This window comes from Eumetopias jubatus, unplaced genomic scaffold (genome assembly GCF_037043125.1).
Source record: "Eumetopias jubatus isolate StellerSeaLion01/CBP00866 unplaced genomic scaffold, mEumJub1_p1.0 scaffold_16, whole genome shotgun sequence".
In the NCBI taxonomy this organism is placed as follows: Eukaryota; Metazoa; Chordata; class Mammalia; order Carnivora; family Otariidae; genus Eumetopias; species Eumetopias jubatus.
The window spans coordinates 67,760,025-67,775,486 of NW_028274822.1; the positions used below are offsets into that span (position 1 = coordinate 67,760,025).

The 15,462-nt window shown below is 48.7% G+C and overlaps 1 protein-coding gene across 4 annotated transcripts in view; it reads left to right on the forward strand.

Moving 5' to 3' along the window:
- The window catches only part of CABIN1 (calcineurin binding protein 1), a 151,558-nt gene that overhangs the window by 49,673 nt on the left and 86,423 nt on the right, over positions 1–15,462 (forward strand). For all 4 annotated transcript variants that reach the window (XM_028094169.2, XM_028094172.2, XM_088019652.1 and 1 more), the window contains exons 20-23: positions 5,924–6,085; positions 6,870–7,076; positions 7,299–7,444; positions 10,739–11,000. In XM_028094169.2, the coding sequence (XP_027949970.1) occupies positions 5,924–6,085; positions 6,870–7,076; positions 7,299–7,444; positions 10,739–11,000 (777 nt within the window). The remainder of the gene's footprint in view (positions 1–5,923; positions 6,086–6,869; positions 7,077–7,298; positions 7,445–10,738; positions 11,001–15,462) is intronic.

Genomic DNA, 15,462 nt, shown 5'->3' on the forward strand with positions numbered 1-15,462 from the left:
CTTGGCCTCCCCCTGCACTGGGGCCTGCTGTGCTTCTTTGATTTTGTATGTGACTACTCAGAGTTGCCAGAAAGTCTGAACTTGGTTCCCTTGTGCACCTGCGTTCAGGGGTTCTGGACCTGGCCTTGACCTATGGGTGGATTTAGAACCACTACTTGTTACTGTGTCTGTTGTGTGTGTGTCAGGCATAGGGTCGGGCTCTTCATAGTAATTTTAGAAGAAACAGCTGTATTCACCATGCCTTCCATTGAGTTCTGTTTGCCAGGCACCACTCATACAAGGTAGGAGTTGCTGAATCAATAGCTATTTAGCAAGCTATTTAGCAAGTAAATATTTGGTGAGTGCAAATAGCCTTCCCCCACTTGGCAGCTGTGATTGACTGGGCGTACTGGGGATAAGCGGCATGATTCTGTCCCCAAAACTCACTGCTGAGTGTAAGGCCAAGCAGCACACAGACAGGTTACAGAGCACGAGAGGGTCACCCAACCCAGCCTGCAAGGTCTATTAATAAATGTTTTAGTGGAACATGGCCATAACCATTCATTTACCTATGAACTATGGCTGCTTTGGCAATACAGTGGCAGGGATGAGAAGCTCTGATAGAGTCCATATGGTACATGAAACCTAAAATATTTACTGTGTGGTCCTTCAGGAAAAGGTGTGCTGACCTCTGCTGTGTATGTTTTCAGCGAGCAACATACCCTCTACAACCGCAGTCCGCCTCCCCAGTGCTGATCTTCCTCCTCTGCCCTGTGGCTTTCCGCGTGGCTCTTATCACCTTCTAGCACGCCTTCTAATTTATTTATCTAGTATGTTTATTGTGTACCTCTTCTCCACTGAAACATAACTTCCATGAAGTAGGGGTTTTTGTAGTTTTGTTCGCTGCTGGATCCCAGCACTTACTTAGCACAGCAGCACACCTAGCCCATAGTAGGTGCTTAGTACATAGTGGGTTGAATGAATGAACGAGAGAGAATATTTATAGAGCTCATGTATGTGTAAGGCTTGACAGTTTGCAGAGCACTTGTGCTGAGGAGGCAGAGACTTGGCAGGAGCCCTAGCCATAGATGCCTGAGTGTCTGCTCTACCCTGTGAGTTCTGAGGGCCTCCCAGGTGCTCACCCTGGGTCAGCTCCACGCTTTAGGACCGTTTTTGGAAGAATTGTGCTAAGCCTAGACTATATTGCTGCCCAGAAATTGGCAACTTCCTTCTTCTGCCTTCCCTCTCCCAATTACAGAGTGTGGAGACATTGTCTACTTCCACAGGGTCACCTCCACAAGGCAGTCAGTCACCCTTCTGCTCTTACGCGGCTTGGGGGAAGTCAAGAATGGGGTAGCACCTTTGCAAGCTGGTACCCAGCAGGAGTGGTGCTGAGGAGCGGCCTGCCGGCAGGCAGCACACACAATAACAGGACACTCCTACTCCAGGTTTTCCTTAGGTTGCAGCGTCTTTGGTGGAGCGTGAATCCTGGCCGCCAGGGTCTGCCAAGTGAGTTTGAGGGAGTGGAAGTGATAGAGGAGTACCTCCGTGTTTCATTTCATAGCTCCTGACTTCTCTACCCAAGGCCCAGCTTTTCTATTCCTGCAGCAACTTCACCTTTGTGGGCTCGGCCCCTGCTTATTGATTTCCCTCTCTGCTCAGGGCCATCTAGGTGTCCGCTCGCGATTTGCTTGCTCATGTAATTTGCTCATTTTTCTGTTGGGCTTTTTTTCTTTTTCCTATTGATTTGTAGAGTTTTTATGTACTCTGAATTCAGTCTTTTGTCTGATACGTATGTTTCACCAGTTTTACATGCCCGTGTGTGTGTGTGTGTATGTGCACGTACGTGTGTGTATTTAGTTCTAGTTTCACCAGTTTTACATGCCCGTGTGTGTGTGTGTGTGCACGTACGTGTGTGTATTTAGTTCTAATTTCTATGCAGTTTTATGTGACGTGTCTTTTAACTTTGTGTATAGTGTTTGTTTTACAGAATTTAAGTGTCAAATTTGTTAGTCCTTTATGGTTTGTGGGGTTTTTGTTTTCTGTGTGTGGTTTGTTTTGTTATTTGTACTTTAAGAAATCCTTTCCTCCCACAAGATTATTAATATATTCTTCTCTATGTTAATCTTAAAGTTCACTCTCATTTTTCACATCCGGTCTTTATTCCTTCTCAATTTTGGTTTGTTTATGACATAAGGTAGGGATCCATTTTGAATTTCCATATGGATGGCCAGTTGGTTTGTACCATTCATCAAAGACTCTGTTCTTTCTGCACTAATTTGTAAGGCCCCCCTCCACCTTCTGTCCATACGTGTGAGGGTTTGTTGTTGGACTTTGTTCTTTCTGTTGGTCTAGCTATTCCTGAACCAGTATCACACTGCCTTTGCGGTATACTGACACCTGCTAGGATTAATCGACTTGCCTATTTGTCACATTCTCTTGACTGTTCTTTGCCCTCTCCTCTTCTAAAACATTGTAAGGACAGTTGGTAAAACTTTGTGACCCACCCCCACTCCCTAATCCTCGCCACCGTTGGAATTTAATTGGAATGGCATTAATCTCACAGATTAATTTGGGGGAGAGTTGCCATTTTTATATGATTCTTTCTAGTCATGAATGTAGTATATCTCTCCATTTATTCAGGTCTTATACTTTCATGTCCCTTAATACAGTTTTATAATTTTCTCCTTAAGCTCTTATGTATATGCTGTTAGATTTATGCTTGGGCATTATTTTTTTTTATTCCTGTTATAAATAAATATTTAAAAATTAAGTTTTCTATTTTGTGTTTGTGGACAGATAGGAATACTACTTTTTAAAAAATAAGTTTCTCCTGTCCGTAACTCCTTTACTTACTGCTTTTATTAATTCTGGCGGATTGTAGATTTCTCAAATTTTCTTTGTGGACAGTTATATCGTCCATGAATAACTATTTTTTCCCTTCTTTTCAATCCTTACGGTTTCCTTTTTTTTCCCCTTGTCTTAATGCTTTTGGCCTAGGGGTTGGCACAGCTTTCACTGTACAGGGACAGATGGTAAATCTTGTAAGCTTCTGTTGGCCATAGGGTCTCTGTTGCAGATAACTCAGCTCTCCCATTGCAGCACAGAAGCAGCCTTGTCAATATGTAAAGATAATATGTAAAAGCTTGTGAATGCTGAAATTTGAATTTCATATGTTACAAAATAAATTCTTCTTTTGATTTTTTTTTTCAATCATTTAAAAAATATAAATGCCAATCTTAGCTTCTGAGCTATACAGAAATAGGCAGTGTTCCCCCTGGTCCATAGTTTGTCACCCCAGCCTAGAGCTCTCTCTCTTTTTTTGGGGGAGGGGATAAATTGTAAAGATTTTATTTATTTGACACAGAGAGAAAGAGCACAAGCAGAGGGAACGGCAGGGAGAGGGGGAGGCAGGCTCCCCGCTGAGCAGGGAGCCCGATTCGGGACTCGATCCCGGGACCCTGGGATCATGACCTGAGCTGAAGGCAGACGCTTAACCGGCTGAGCCACCCAGGCGTCCCAGGGGGGATAAATTTTAAACTACTGACCCTTTCTTTGGTGATTCTAGGCCCATTTAGATTTTCTTTTCTTAAACCAATTATATTTTTGAAATAGTGTCCACATAAGCATAAAATTGTTCATGAAGTGTGCTCATGATTTAAAAAGTCTCTGTGGTACCTCTGGTTATGCCTCTGTTTCAGAGCTCAAGTCATTTATTTGTGCTTCCTCTGCTCCTTTTTTCTAAGTCAGTCTTTCCTGAAGCTTATCTAATTAGTTTTTTCAGGGGGCAGCTGAGTGGCTCAGTTGGTTAAGCGTCTGCCTTCGGCTCAGGTCATGATCCCACGGTCCTGGGATTGAGCCCTTCATAGGGCACCCTGCTCAGTGGGGAGCCTGCTTCTCCTTCTCCCTCTGCCATTCCCCCCACTTGTGCTCTCTGGCTCTCTCTAGCTCTCTGTCAAATAAATACATAAATCTAATAAATAAATAAATAAATAAATTAGGTTTTTCAAACTACCAGCTATTGATTTATTGATCTGTTTTTTTCTTGCTTTCTAAGTCATTAATTGCCACATTAATATTTATTATTTTTTTGGATATATTTTGTGTCTTCTGTAACTTTATTGTGGTGAAAGCTTATTTCAGTGTTTACTCTTTCTTTTTTTTTTTTCACATCTTGCTATCATTAAGGTATTAGTGTTTCTAAATTAAGTATAGGAGCATTGGGAAAAACCATGTGCTCAACATCTTGTATAAGGTCATTTAGTAACATCTTCCTGACATTAAGATGTACTTACAAACTTGTGTTTAAAAGCCTGTGTGAAAAGACATTTGCTGAATTGTTTGACAGGACACTGTATAAAGCATCCTTCAAGTAATTTCTTCCTTTTTTTAAAAAGATTATTTATTGGGGCGATTGGGTGGCTCAGTCGGTTAAGCGTCTGCCTTCGGCTCAGGTCATGATCCCAGGGTCCTGGGATTGAGCCCCAAGTCAGGCTCTCTGCTCAGCCGGAAGTCTGCTTCTCCCTCTCCTGCTGCCCCTCCCCCGCTCAAGTGCATGCACGTGCGTGGGGTCTCTCTCACTTGCGTACTCTCAAATAAATAAATAAAATCTTTAAAAAGTTATTTATTTACTTATTTGAGAGAGAGTGAGCGAGAGAGAGAGCACGCACAAGCGGGGGGAGGAGCAGAGGGAGAGAATCCTCAAGTAGACTCCCTGCTGAGTGTGGAGCCCAATGCAGGGCTTGATTTCACGACCCTGAGATCATGACCTGAGCCGAAATCAAGATTCAGTTGCTCAAATAACTGATCCACCCAGGCACCCCAGTAACTTCTTCCTTTTGTTAAGATGTAAGTGTTATAAATTTATGTGTGAAGCTTATGGGAAAAGCTATACGCTTACCCCCTTGAAATTACATGGTGTTTAAACCATCTCTCAAGTAACATCTTCCTTTCATTAAGGTCTAAGTCTTTTTCAACCTGTGTTTAGAAGCATATGGGAAAGGCCTGCGCTAAGTCCTTGGAACTGCGCTGTGCTTAGATGGCCACTCAGTGACAGTGTTCAGTCTTCTAGTACATGTGTTGAAGGTTATGTTTTCTCCAAGTACGTTTTTAGCTGCATGCTGTAAGTTTTGACATTTGGTATTTGCTACCTTTATATACTGATTTCTGATTTTACTGACTTATGTTCAGAGAATGTGGTCTGTATCGTATCTCGTCTTTAGTATTTGTTGAGATGTGCTTTTTGTCTATTTTGGTAAAAATCCCATGGATGCTTGAAAAGAGTATGTAGCTGCTAACAGTTGGGCATAACTAATCTCCATAGATATATGGAGATTGTTGACTGTGTTGTTTATATCCTCTATAATCCTTATTAATGTTTTATCTGAGAGAGACAATTTATTACGTCTTTGGATATATTTTGTGTTTTGGATATATTTTGGATATTATTTCTTTGGATATATCTTGTGCTGTATTTTTATACTTTATGCTGAGAGAGAGGGAGTCACTCTCAGACTCCCTCAGCCCTAATGGGATTTACCATCTTGCATTCTAACCACTTGTTTAACTGCCCCTCTATTGGAATCTGAGCTTCTTAAAAGCAGGGACTGTGTCACACTGTGCCTAGCAAGAGAAGGTGCTCGGTAAATATTTGGGAAGCAAATGAATGGCCAATAAATAAGTAGAGAAGTTCCCAGAGGGCGTATAATATCTCCTTCTAGCAGCTGGTAGATTACTGACTTGGCCAGCAAGCTCCTCAGGAGGTCATGTCAGAGCTGCGCCCAGAATGGCTCCTATGAGGGTAAATAGGCCCTTTCCAGGAAACAGGCCCAACAGACACGGCCTCCTCAGGTTGACAGAGTTGACAGAGTGGTGGTCTCCCAGGGGTCCCACTGTGCCAGGGAAGCTATGGGCCTTCTAAGGCATCTCTTCCTGCCTACCATAGGTACGAGTTCTCCAGAAGGAGCTTGCTGCGTCTGCCTCGGAAGACACACACCCCTACAAGGAGGAGCTGGAGACAGCCTTGGAGCAGTGCTTCTACTGCCTGTACAGCTTCCCTAGCAAGAAAAGCAAGGCCAGGTACCTGGAGGAGCACTCGGCCCAGCAGGTGAGGGTGCTGCCCAGACCCCCCGCACCTGCCCCTGCGCAGAGGAGTGGGGCTCAGAGAAGCAGGGGGTCTGAGCACTCTTTAAGGACATCAGACGCATAGCTCTTGCACCAGAAGAATGAGACTGGTCTGACGTAGTCTGATCGCAGGAAAAGGGTTTTCCTTGCAAAAACTACCTTTTCGCAAATGTTGACTAATCATTCAAAAGCACAGCATGGCAATTTTCAGAGGATTTCTTTTTCCAATTTGTATAATACAAATAATTCTTTAGAGGTTTTCATTTGTTCTTGTTTGGTTTTCAGAGCAGTGTTGGGTATATTACCTCATGGCTCGTCATTTATTCTCTAATCTTACCAGTTCCATCCCCTGAATGTAAGCTACTTGGGCAGGGCCCGCACAGGGCACCATACAGAATGCAGAACCACCCTGGTCCAGAGCAAGCAGTGGCGTAGCTGAGGCTCAGGGAGAGGGTCAGTGGCCTGGCCACAGTCCCCACTCGTGCTTGAACCTACCCTCTGGCTTGGCCACATGGACTCACAGAGTGCAGCCCTCAGTTTCCAATATTTGTCTCTATAAAGACTTGGGCGTATGCCAGTTTACTCTTCTGTTCTTCAGACGTTTGGTTTCGGGGATTACAGTGGGTATGCAAAATTTTAAGGGTATACAGGTCTGTTTCTAAACTCTAATATATTGTAACCTCGTCTGTGTTTTTCCCATGGAAGAACTTTTCCCTTTCTGCTTTAACCCTGACTGCACTATGATCTGCCTTCTGTCTTTTCTCAAGGTGGACCTTATATGGGAGGACGCCCTGTTTATGTTTGAGTATTTTAAGCCCAAGACCCTTCCTGAATTTGACAGCTACAAGACCAGCACTGTGTCTGCTGATTTGGCCAACCTTTTGAAGAGAATCGCCACCATTGTGCCCCGCACAGAGAGGCCAGCGCTGAGCCTGGACAAAGTCTCCGCCTACATTGAGGGCGCCTCAACTGAGGTAGGAACTGAGTGTGATGGGGCTGTGTCCTGTCATTTTTTTCCTCCAGCATTGCTGTTTATGCACCTTGGCTTCTTTGCTTGCTTTATACCAGAAGTCAGGGCCATGAGAAGCCTAAGGTCTGTCCTGTGCTAATGTGCATGGTCCTGGGTTTACAGCCTGACTGGTCACATCTGAAACCCTGACTCCATCTCTCCTTATCCTTGGTCCTTCACCTGCTAGGTGCCCTGCCTTCCAGAAGGGGCCGACCCCTCCCCTCCGGTGGTGAATGAGCTCTACTACCTCCTGGCTGATTACCATTTCAAAAACAAGGAGCAGTCCAAGGCCATCAAGTTCTACATGCACGACATCTGTATCTGCCCCAACAGGTCAGTGGCCTGGGCACAGGGTCAGGCACGGAGGGCTGGGGTGACTCCAGCTCAGTAAGCTCCTCACTGGGCCAGTTTGGGGTTTCCCTGCCCTAGCAGAGAGACCAGGGAAAAAGGAATGGGAAAGTGTGTTTAGCACTCTGCAGTTTTTGGGAAAGATAAGTTCTTCATAAAAAGAAGAGCAATGAAGAAGCCTTCTTTCCAGAAGGTGCCTGGGATGAGCGTTGGGATCAGAGAAGGTATGAGTCCAGGGTCCAGGCCAGCAGGGGAAGGGGATGCCACCTGGCTCCATCCTGTTGGTTGTGTACTGTCTCCTTTCCTGGCTTCTGGCCCTGGGAAGTGGGCTGATGTGCTCTCTGTGTCTTTAGTTATGGTTGTTTTGTTATTTGGGGGTAAGGGCCCTACCCATAAAGTCTGATTCATTTGATTGAGAGGGAACATTTTCTCATAGCTGCCACACCTAGGAGGTTAGCCTGGGGTCAAGGTAAGCCTTGTGTCTGAAGGGTCCAGAGTGGTATCTGTAGGTGAGTACTCAGGGGCCAGGCCACAGTGGCTGCCCACCCTCAGGCGAAACCGGCGAGCTCCACCTTGTCAGGATCCACCTGGCCCAGGGGAGAGGGGCTGGGGTCTGAATGGGGAAGCCAGTTTACACAACTTCTGTAGCTTGGGGGAAAGGTTCTCCCAGACCCCCTGTTGCTCGGCCTCTGGTTTCCTCCAGGCAGGGAGCCATGTGCCAGTGGCCCTGGATGTCCTCTCTGGGGTCACTGTAGGCCAGTGTGGTGGCTCAGGCCGGCTGAGTGCTCACAGCTCTAGACAGCGAGCAGTCACCTCCCTTGTACTGCTACCTCCATATCTGAAAAGTAAGGGTGATAAAACCCACCTGTCCATGGGGAAGTGGGAGCTTGGCATGGCACCTCTCACCCAACAGCCACGTGGGCTATAAGACGAGGTTCATGACAGCTCAGCTGGGCCTCATTCGAACCTATACGTGCACCTGTTCAGAGCCCTGCCAGAGAGGTGGGATGTCCTGTGAGGACTGGTCCCAGGGCCAGGAGGAACTTGGTAGCCCACTCTTGGGCCCTCCTTCGTTCCAGCCCTATGTAGCAGGCTGACGTCAGGGATGACTTGGGCTCAGTCTCATCTTCTGTGCTAGTTAAGATGGAAGTTCGGATACTGGTTTTTTCTTTAAATCTTCTGAGCCCTCTAGATACAGGTGAAGCCCATGACAGACAGCTGGGTGGATGGTGGAGTGTTCTGGCCACAGTGTTTGTTGGTGGTTCCTGTGGGGAAAACAGAGTCTTATGAGGATGCTAGCAATGGCTTTTCTCGACCTGTGTTCATTGCACTCTTCCACTGCTCTTGCTCAGCTGGGATTGGGCTGCCTTGGCCAGGCATTTCATAGAGTGGCATCTGGGGGGACAAGATGGGAGTAGGCCACAATACAGCTCATCCCTCTGCCAAAGAAACAACTCTGGGCCCAGTGCTAGGAGCAGGCCTGCCCTGCATGAGTCTAAGAGCCCAGCGCACAGGTTCTGGACACTTCCTCCTCCTGAGTTCATGGCGTCACTGGCCCTTGGGCTGGCCCCCATTGTCCCTGTGGGTCAGCATTCCCCAAGTGTGGGTTGTGTACTGCTCTGCTAGAATCAAGAACCCACGTCAGGACTTTGCTTTTGTTGACACATAGAGGAGCATTTTGAGGTTTTATGATGATGTGTCTGTGTTCTTGGTTACTCATGTTTGTGACTGTGCATAGTGGTTTCCATTTGGGTACTCATGCAGGCGTTTGGGCATACACCGTGATGTGGTCCTTTCCCTCAAGGCAAGGGCAGAGGGAGTTGCTGAAGGCTCAATGTGGAAGGAGCTGGCCCTGGTAGAAAGTCCCTGACAGGGTTCCCACCGTCTGGAGGGGAGCTTGACACCTACCGCCATGCTTCCTCCTGGAGGTGACCTGAGCAGAGCCCTGGATCCCCAGGCCCTGAGGAGGAAAGGGTATACTCAGGACCTCCACACAGGGGCTGAAGCCTTCATTTTTGCTATCCCTGGTTACCATTTAAGCCTTCAGGCCTCTTTACTGCTCCTTTGTTTGCACTTTCTCATCTCCAGGTGCCTGGAGTATGGCAGAAGCACGTGTGAGCTTCATAAGTTTGCTGTGTCCCTACATAATGCCTTAGAGACTGTCAAATAGTCCAGGAAGCCAGTTAGCCAGTTTTAAAGTTAGTATAGCAGTGGGTCAAAAATTGTTAGTGTTCACGGAGGGTAGCATCTGTCATGTGATTGCTGCCTTTTCTGTTGTCTGTACTCACACTCCGGAAATTTCACTCTCCCAAGTGCCCAGAAATCATCTTAGCCTTGCTCTTCATCTCAGAGAACCTTCTGCGTTTTCCCTACTACTTTCTTTCAGGCGATCTCAGAGCAGTGGGGTCTTAGCTGTCTTGTGGTCCCCTCGCTCTCCATCTCGCTGCTGGGAACTCAGCTGGAGAGGGCAGGATCTGGTCAAGGTCCCAGAGGGAGAACCATGTAGAAGCTACCTGATTGTGTTTTCAGGGTCTTGGCTGCCCCATGCTTTTGGTCAGTGGGTGTGTTGATGGCAGGTGCTACCAGTGAGGGGTTAGGTGAGGTGGCAACAAGATAGGAGCCTCTCTATCACCTTGGATGGGCAATGCTTTGTAAAGCACCCCTTTTCCTTTCCATCAGAGACATTCTATAGGTAACCCTTCCAAGCAAGGAAGCAAAAGGGAGCAGAGTCCAAGAGCCCACAGTGCTGGTGAGCACAGTTTGGGCTCGAGTTGGTGGGGATCCTCTTAGAACACTTCCTGAGTACCTGTGAGGTGCTGGATGACCTAAGATACATGTCTTGTGGTGTCCCAGCAGCTGTGTTCTCTTGAGGTGGGTTTTCTTTTTTTTTCTTTCAGATTTTTATTATTTATTTACTTGAGAGAGAATGAGTGAGGGAGAGAGAGAAGGAGCAGGGGGAGGGACAGAGGGAGAAGCAGACTCCCTGCCTAGCTGGGAGCCCGATGTAGGGCTCGATCCTGGGACTCCTGGATCATGACCCGAGCTGAAGGCAGATGCTTAAACCGACTGAGCCACCCAGATGCCCCAGTGAGGTGTGTTTTCTTAGCCATATTTCATAGCTCAGAGACATGGTGTCACTGGGTGGTGGAGCTGGGCTCTGGGCCCTGGCCTGGGAGACGGGCTCCCACAAATCCCCGGGGTCGCCGCCCCGCAGGCTATCATGTCTGCGGTGCTGTAAGGGCAGTGGTGTGTTTACTGGTGCTTTTGTTGTGACCACAGGTTTGATTCCTGGGCAGGCATGGCTCTGGCCCGGGCCAGTCGCATTCAGGACAAGCTGAACTCCAATGAACTGAAGAGTGATGGGCCCATCTGGAAGCATGCCACGCCTGTCCTGAACTGCTTCCGGCGGGCCCTGGAAATTGACAGCTCCAACCTTTCCCTGTGGATCGAGTATGGAACCATGTCCTACGCCTTGCACTCCTTCGCCTCACGCCAGCTGAAGCAGTGGCGGGCTGAGCTGCCCCCCGAGCTGGTGCAGCAGGTGAGGCGGGGCTCTGCGGAGGGGCTGCCGTGCTGCTCTCTGACTGAAGTGCCCTCAGGTGGCAAAGTTCTGTCCTGTCCTTTCCTTGCACTTGTCCTCACAACCCTGCTGTGAGCTCACAGATGATTCTCTTGAGACTGAAGCCATACTATGGTCAGTGACAGCTTGGTCCTGGGTCTTTAGACACCTAGTCTGGTGTCGGTGAATTTAGAGCCAGGCTCTTTTGATCTAGCTGGTCAGCCATCAGTTTCCCGGCAGTGGAGAAGCAGGGGAGGGGTGTTGGCCACCAGAAGTAGTTGTGTCTCTTCCCTGTTCCTTCAAAGGAACTTCCTGAGTACTTGTAAAATTTTTGACACTGTGTTGGGAATTTCGAGGTCCGCCGTGGTAGGGGGTGCCCCTAGTGCGGGTCGCTGGATGTCTAGACTGAGGTCTCTGTTGAGCAGGGCACCCTTGCCTCCTTGACTTGGAAGTGAAGGAGTCCCACCGACATGTTTAAGGCCGGTGTGGCAATAAGATGCCATGGTCCAGAAGGGTTTCTAGGAGAGCAGAGTACCGAAGGGGACTGTTTCTTGCAGTGATCATATGCGGTCAAAATCTAAACAAGATAATGGCCTTGTTAATGCTGCCATTGGATTGTTATGGGAACTCGGTGAGAGCAGTCCTGTCAGTGGGACTCTCAGCTATGGCTGTGCCGCCATCCTGACAGCCCCTTCGTCCTTGAGATTGGGCCTCTGTTGTCATGCCCAGCCCCCTACCCCCGGCCCCTGCGACCCTTCAGAGGCAGGTCACAGGCTTCCAGAGTGCTTGGCCTCGTGATGACCCTGACCTTCCCACATTGTGCTAAGTAGGGGAAGTCCTAGCCTTGTGCAAGGAGGTGACAGCTCTTTGTTGCTTTTACTGATTTTATATAGAAGTGAGGTGTCCTTAGCATTAAAAATTCAATTGGTATGGAAAAGCGTAAGTGGGAATGTAATAATGACATATATGTCACCCTCCTGCAGTGGCCCCTTTTGTACCTGGGCGACATCCCTACCCACTAGCAGGGGTGTGTGAGGGGGAGGGGCTGCTATTTGAGGGCATTCAGCTCTAGCAAAGAGTCACAAAGCGAATCTACTCACAGTGGGACTCAGTTATCCTAGTGAATAGTGCCTACAAGGTGTGATTGGGACTTTACCTTCGTAATTAAAGAATGATGAAATTAACTCCTAAATCTTACCTTACTAGGACTTTGGTGGTAATTGCAAGGATGTGTTAATTCTTTGAACGAACCAGGAATGACTGAGTTTGGTTGGCTTGGAGGGAGCTTAATTTTCCAACAGTTTTAGGATAGCATGCTATGATGCCCCTTCACCTCAGCAGCATAAATTTAGGCAGCTACCTTTGCAGAAATGCTCGAGGGCTACTTCCCTCTCACAGGATTCTCTAATGTCTTTGTGCCTTAGAAGAGCGTGTTATGGTCTCTTCCTTGACCAGTTGTCCTCCGTTTGGGAGATTGTCAACCACGTTAAATGTGCCTGGTGCTCATGTATAAAGGCTTTGTCCCCATTATTTTCATCGATTTCATGAAATCCCACATCTTTTGCAAAATTTGCCATTTATGTTTGCAGTAGATCTGCGTTATACCATCAGATGAGGTACAGAAATCAGCAAGAGACTGGCCACAGAATGACGGGAGTGAGCTGGGTGGGGATGGGTGTCCGTGAAAGCGCTGGGGGACTATGCTGGAAGAGCACGAGCGGAATCCGACCGTTCCCATGCTGTCGTGACTGCCTTGGGGGCCTCGGAGTTCCCACATGAGGTCCTGCCGGACATCGGAGTGCTATATGGTACACTTTGAGAAAGCCACAAAAAGGCTAAAATCCCCTTCTCTCTTCACACATTTCCGGGTCTCCACACATCACCCACACTTGGCAAGGGCGACCTGGGGCTCTACCTCGGTGTTGTTTGAGGAATGCCGGTGGCCTCATCTTCTTCCCATGAGCTCTGTGTGCCACCGCCCATGCACCCGGAGGGTTGTCTCAGGGGGCCGGACTCTGGGCACCTCGGCCCTCAGGTTGTCCCTCTCTCTGTGTCTGCCCGGAGCGCATGAAGCCTAACAGGCCAGCGAGAACAGTGGCTCCCCCACATGACTGGGCATCAGAACCTTTCAGAGGGACTGGGGAGCTTGTTAAAAGGCCCCGTCGGGAACTCACAGTCAGAAGCTGCCCTTGCGCAGGCTCCCTGGGTGGTATCCTGGGGACGAGCCTGGCACCAGTGGCAGAGGACAAAGGTGGCGGCGGGAAGGGTAGTGTGGCCACGGGGCAAGGACAGGTGTTGGGTTCTGTGACAGGGCCAAACCCTGGAAGAAAATGGGCAAGAGAAGAGCAGCATGGCCCTGTTTTAACCATCGCCTCCGTTATAGAAACCACTCTTCAGTCATAGAAGAAACACCTTCTTTAAAACAACTGCCACGGGGCGCCTGGGTAGCTCAGTCGTTAAGCGTCTGCCTTCGGCTCAGGTCATGATCCCAGGGTCCTGGGATCGAGTCCCACATCGGGCTCCCTGCTCAGCGGGAAGCCTGCTTCTCCCTCTCCCACTCCCCCTGCTTGTGTTCCTGCTCTCACTGTCTCTCTCTGTCAAATAAATAAATAAAATCTTAAAAAAAAACAAACAAAAAACAACTGCCACAGTAAGGACAAAGCTAAAATCTTTTTGGCTCCTCCCCATCCCCCACCCCCGCTTTTAGTCCCTTCATTCCTGCTTCAGAGCAACCTACAGTTAGGCTTGTATCTTTCCAGACTTTAAACAAACACTCTTTCTTATGTATACATGTACTCCTGGAAAGAATGCCGTTATTTACCTGTTCTTCTAGCCTAAATGCTGTCATGCTGTGTATGGCTGTTGAGCTTCCTTTTCATTCAGCCACCACGTTGTTGAGCTCTACTCACGCCATGCAACCCTCTTTGATTGTGACCGTCCTATGCAGAGGCCCCTTACTCCATTCTGTTTCTAGTGTAGTGGCCCCAGGGCTGAGCAGGCTCGGAACCAAGTCCCTGGTAGCACCAGGAACAATGTTACCCTCTGCTGGGACTCACTGGGGTGGGTGGAGCACGGACCTTGGGCTTCTTTCTCTCGTCCTCCACCAGTGAAGCCCAGTAGGATTTAGCAGAATAGAGGTTTTCCAGGAAGTAAATATGATGAGAAATCAGAATGCCCTTTCTGCCATTGGTACTTGAGGGTTTTGTTTGTAGAGCTCCCCAAGAGGAGGGAACTTTTGGCTCCCCCAGGAAGGGGCAGGGAAGGCAGAAAGTGGGCGACAGACAGGAGACCCAGGTTGACTCCCTGCACACCTCTTCCCCTTGCCTGTTCTTTCTCCTGCATAGCTCGTGGCCTCTGTGGCTGAACTCCATTCTGATCTTTGGAAGCCAGTGGCCCAGGTAGTTCAGGGCCTGAAACTGGGCTCCCAAGCCATCTTGCCAGAGTGTTGGGGGTGGTAGGAGAGAGATGGAAATCCACCAGGCGTGCAGGTGTCCCAGCAAGCAGGGAAGGAAGGAGGTTTTGCATTGTTGCCCAGGGTGAAAACTGCCTCGCAGGGCTGCCCTGTGCCTCCTGTTTTTTTTTTCCACCCCTGGTAAGGCAGTTTTCTACCTGAAGTATGTCATGGGGACACAGCCCCTTGGTTGCTAGAGCAGTTTGGGTTTATTGTGCCTGACCAGATGAGCTGTAGGACACATGTTGATAGCTGTGCACTTTAGCTTCTGCCTGCAAACTTGCCAAAGGGGTGTGTTACAGGAAAACCAGTGGTTTCCCTTGTCAATTCTCAGGCAAGGGCAGAGGAGCCTTGGTACTCTTTGGAGCCAGAGCCTTCTAGCTGTGTGGCCTGAGGGAGGAACTTGATGTCCCTGCTGTGGTTTTGGTTGTAAGAAGGCTGACCGTTTCTCCTGTGTGGCAGTGTGGTGAGAACTGACACCTCCTTAGCCCCTCTCATGGGCCGGCCCTGGGCCAGGCACCCTGGCCATGAGGTGAATGAGGGGCCATAGTGGCAGGTGCACATCTCGCTGAACCTGTCCTTACAGGTGGTGTGAGGGTGTCTGGCAGAGCTCTGGAACATGGCGGACCCTTAGTGGCTCTCCCTTCTGTTCCTGTCTTAAGTGTTGTGACCGCCACACCTACTGAGGACTGGGACTCTGGCAGCATGTGTTTTATGTGGGGGAGGGAGGGGCTTGGCCTCTTGGTGGGGATCTGTGTGGTACCAGACCAGCTGGGGCTCTTCACAGTTGCCCTTCCTTTCTCAGTAGGTGGCTTTATGAGCCCCAGTGGCAGAGCTGGGTGGGCAACGGGCTAGTGACTTGGTTGAGGCCACATGGCTACAGAGCGGTCAGAACAGGACTCCAGTGAAGTGGCTGCCTTTTCCTTACACAGATCTACAGAATCTTATTTTGGAGGGGTACGATGGGGTCACTTGGCTTGTGCTGTGTCCTGG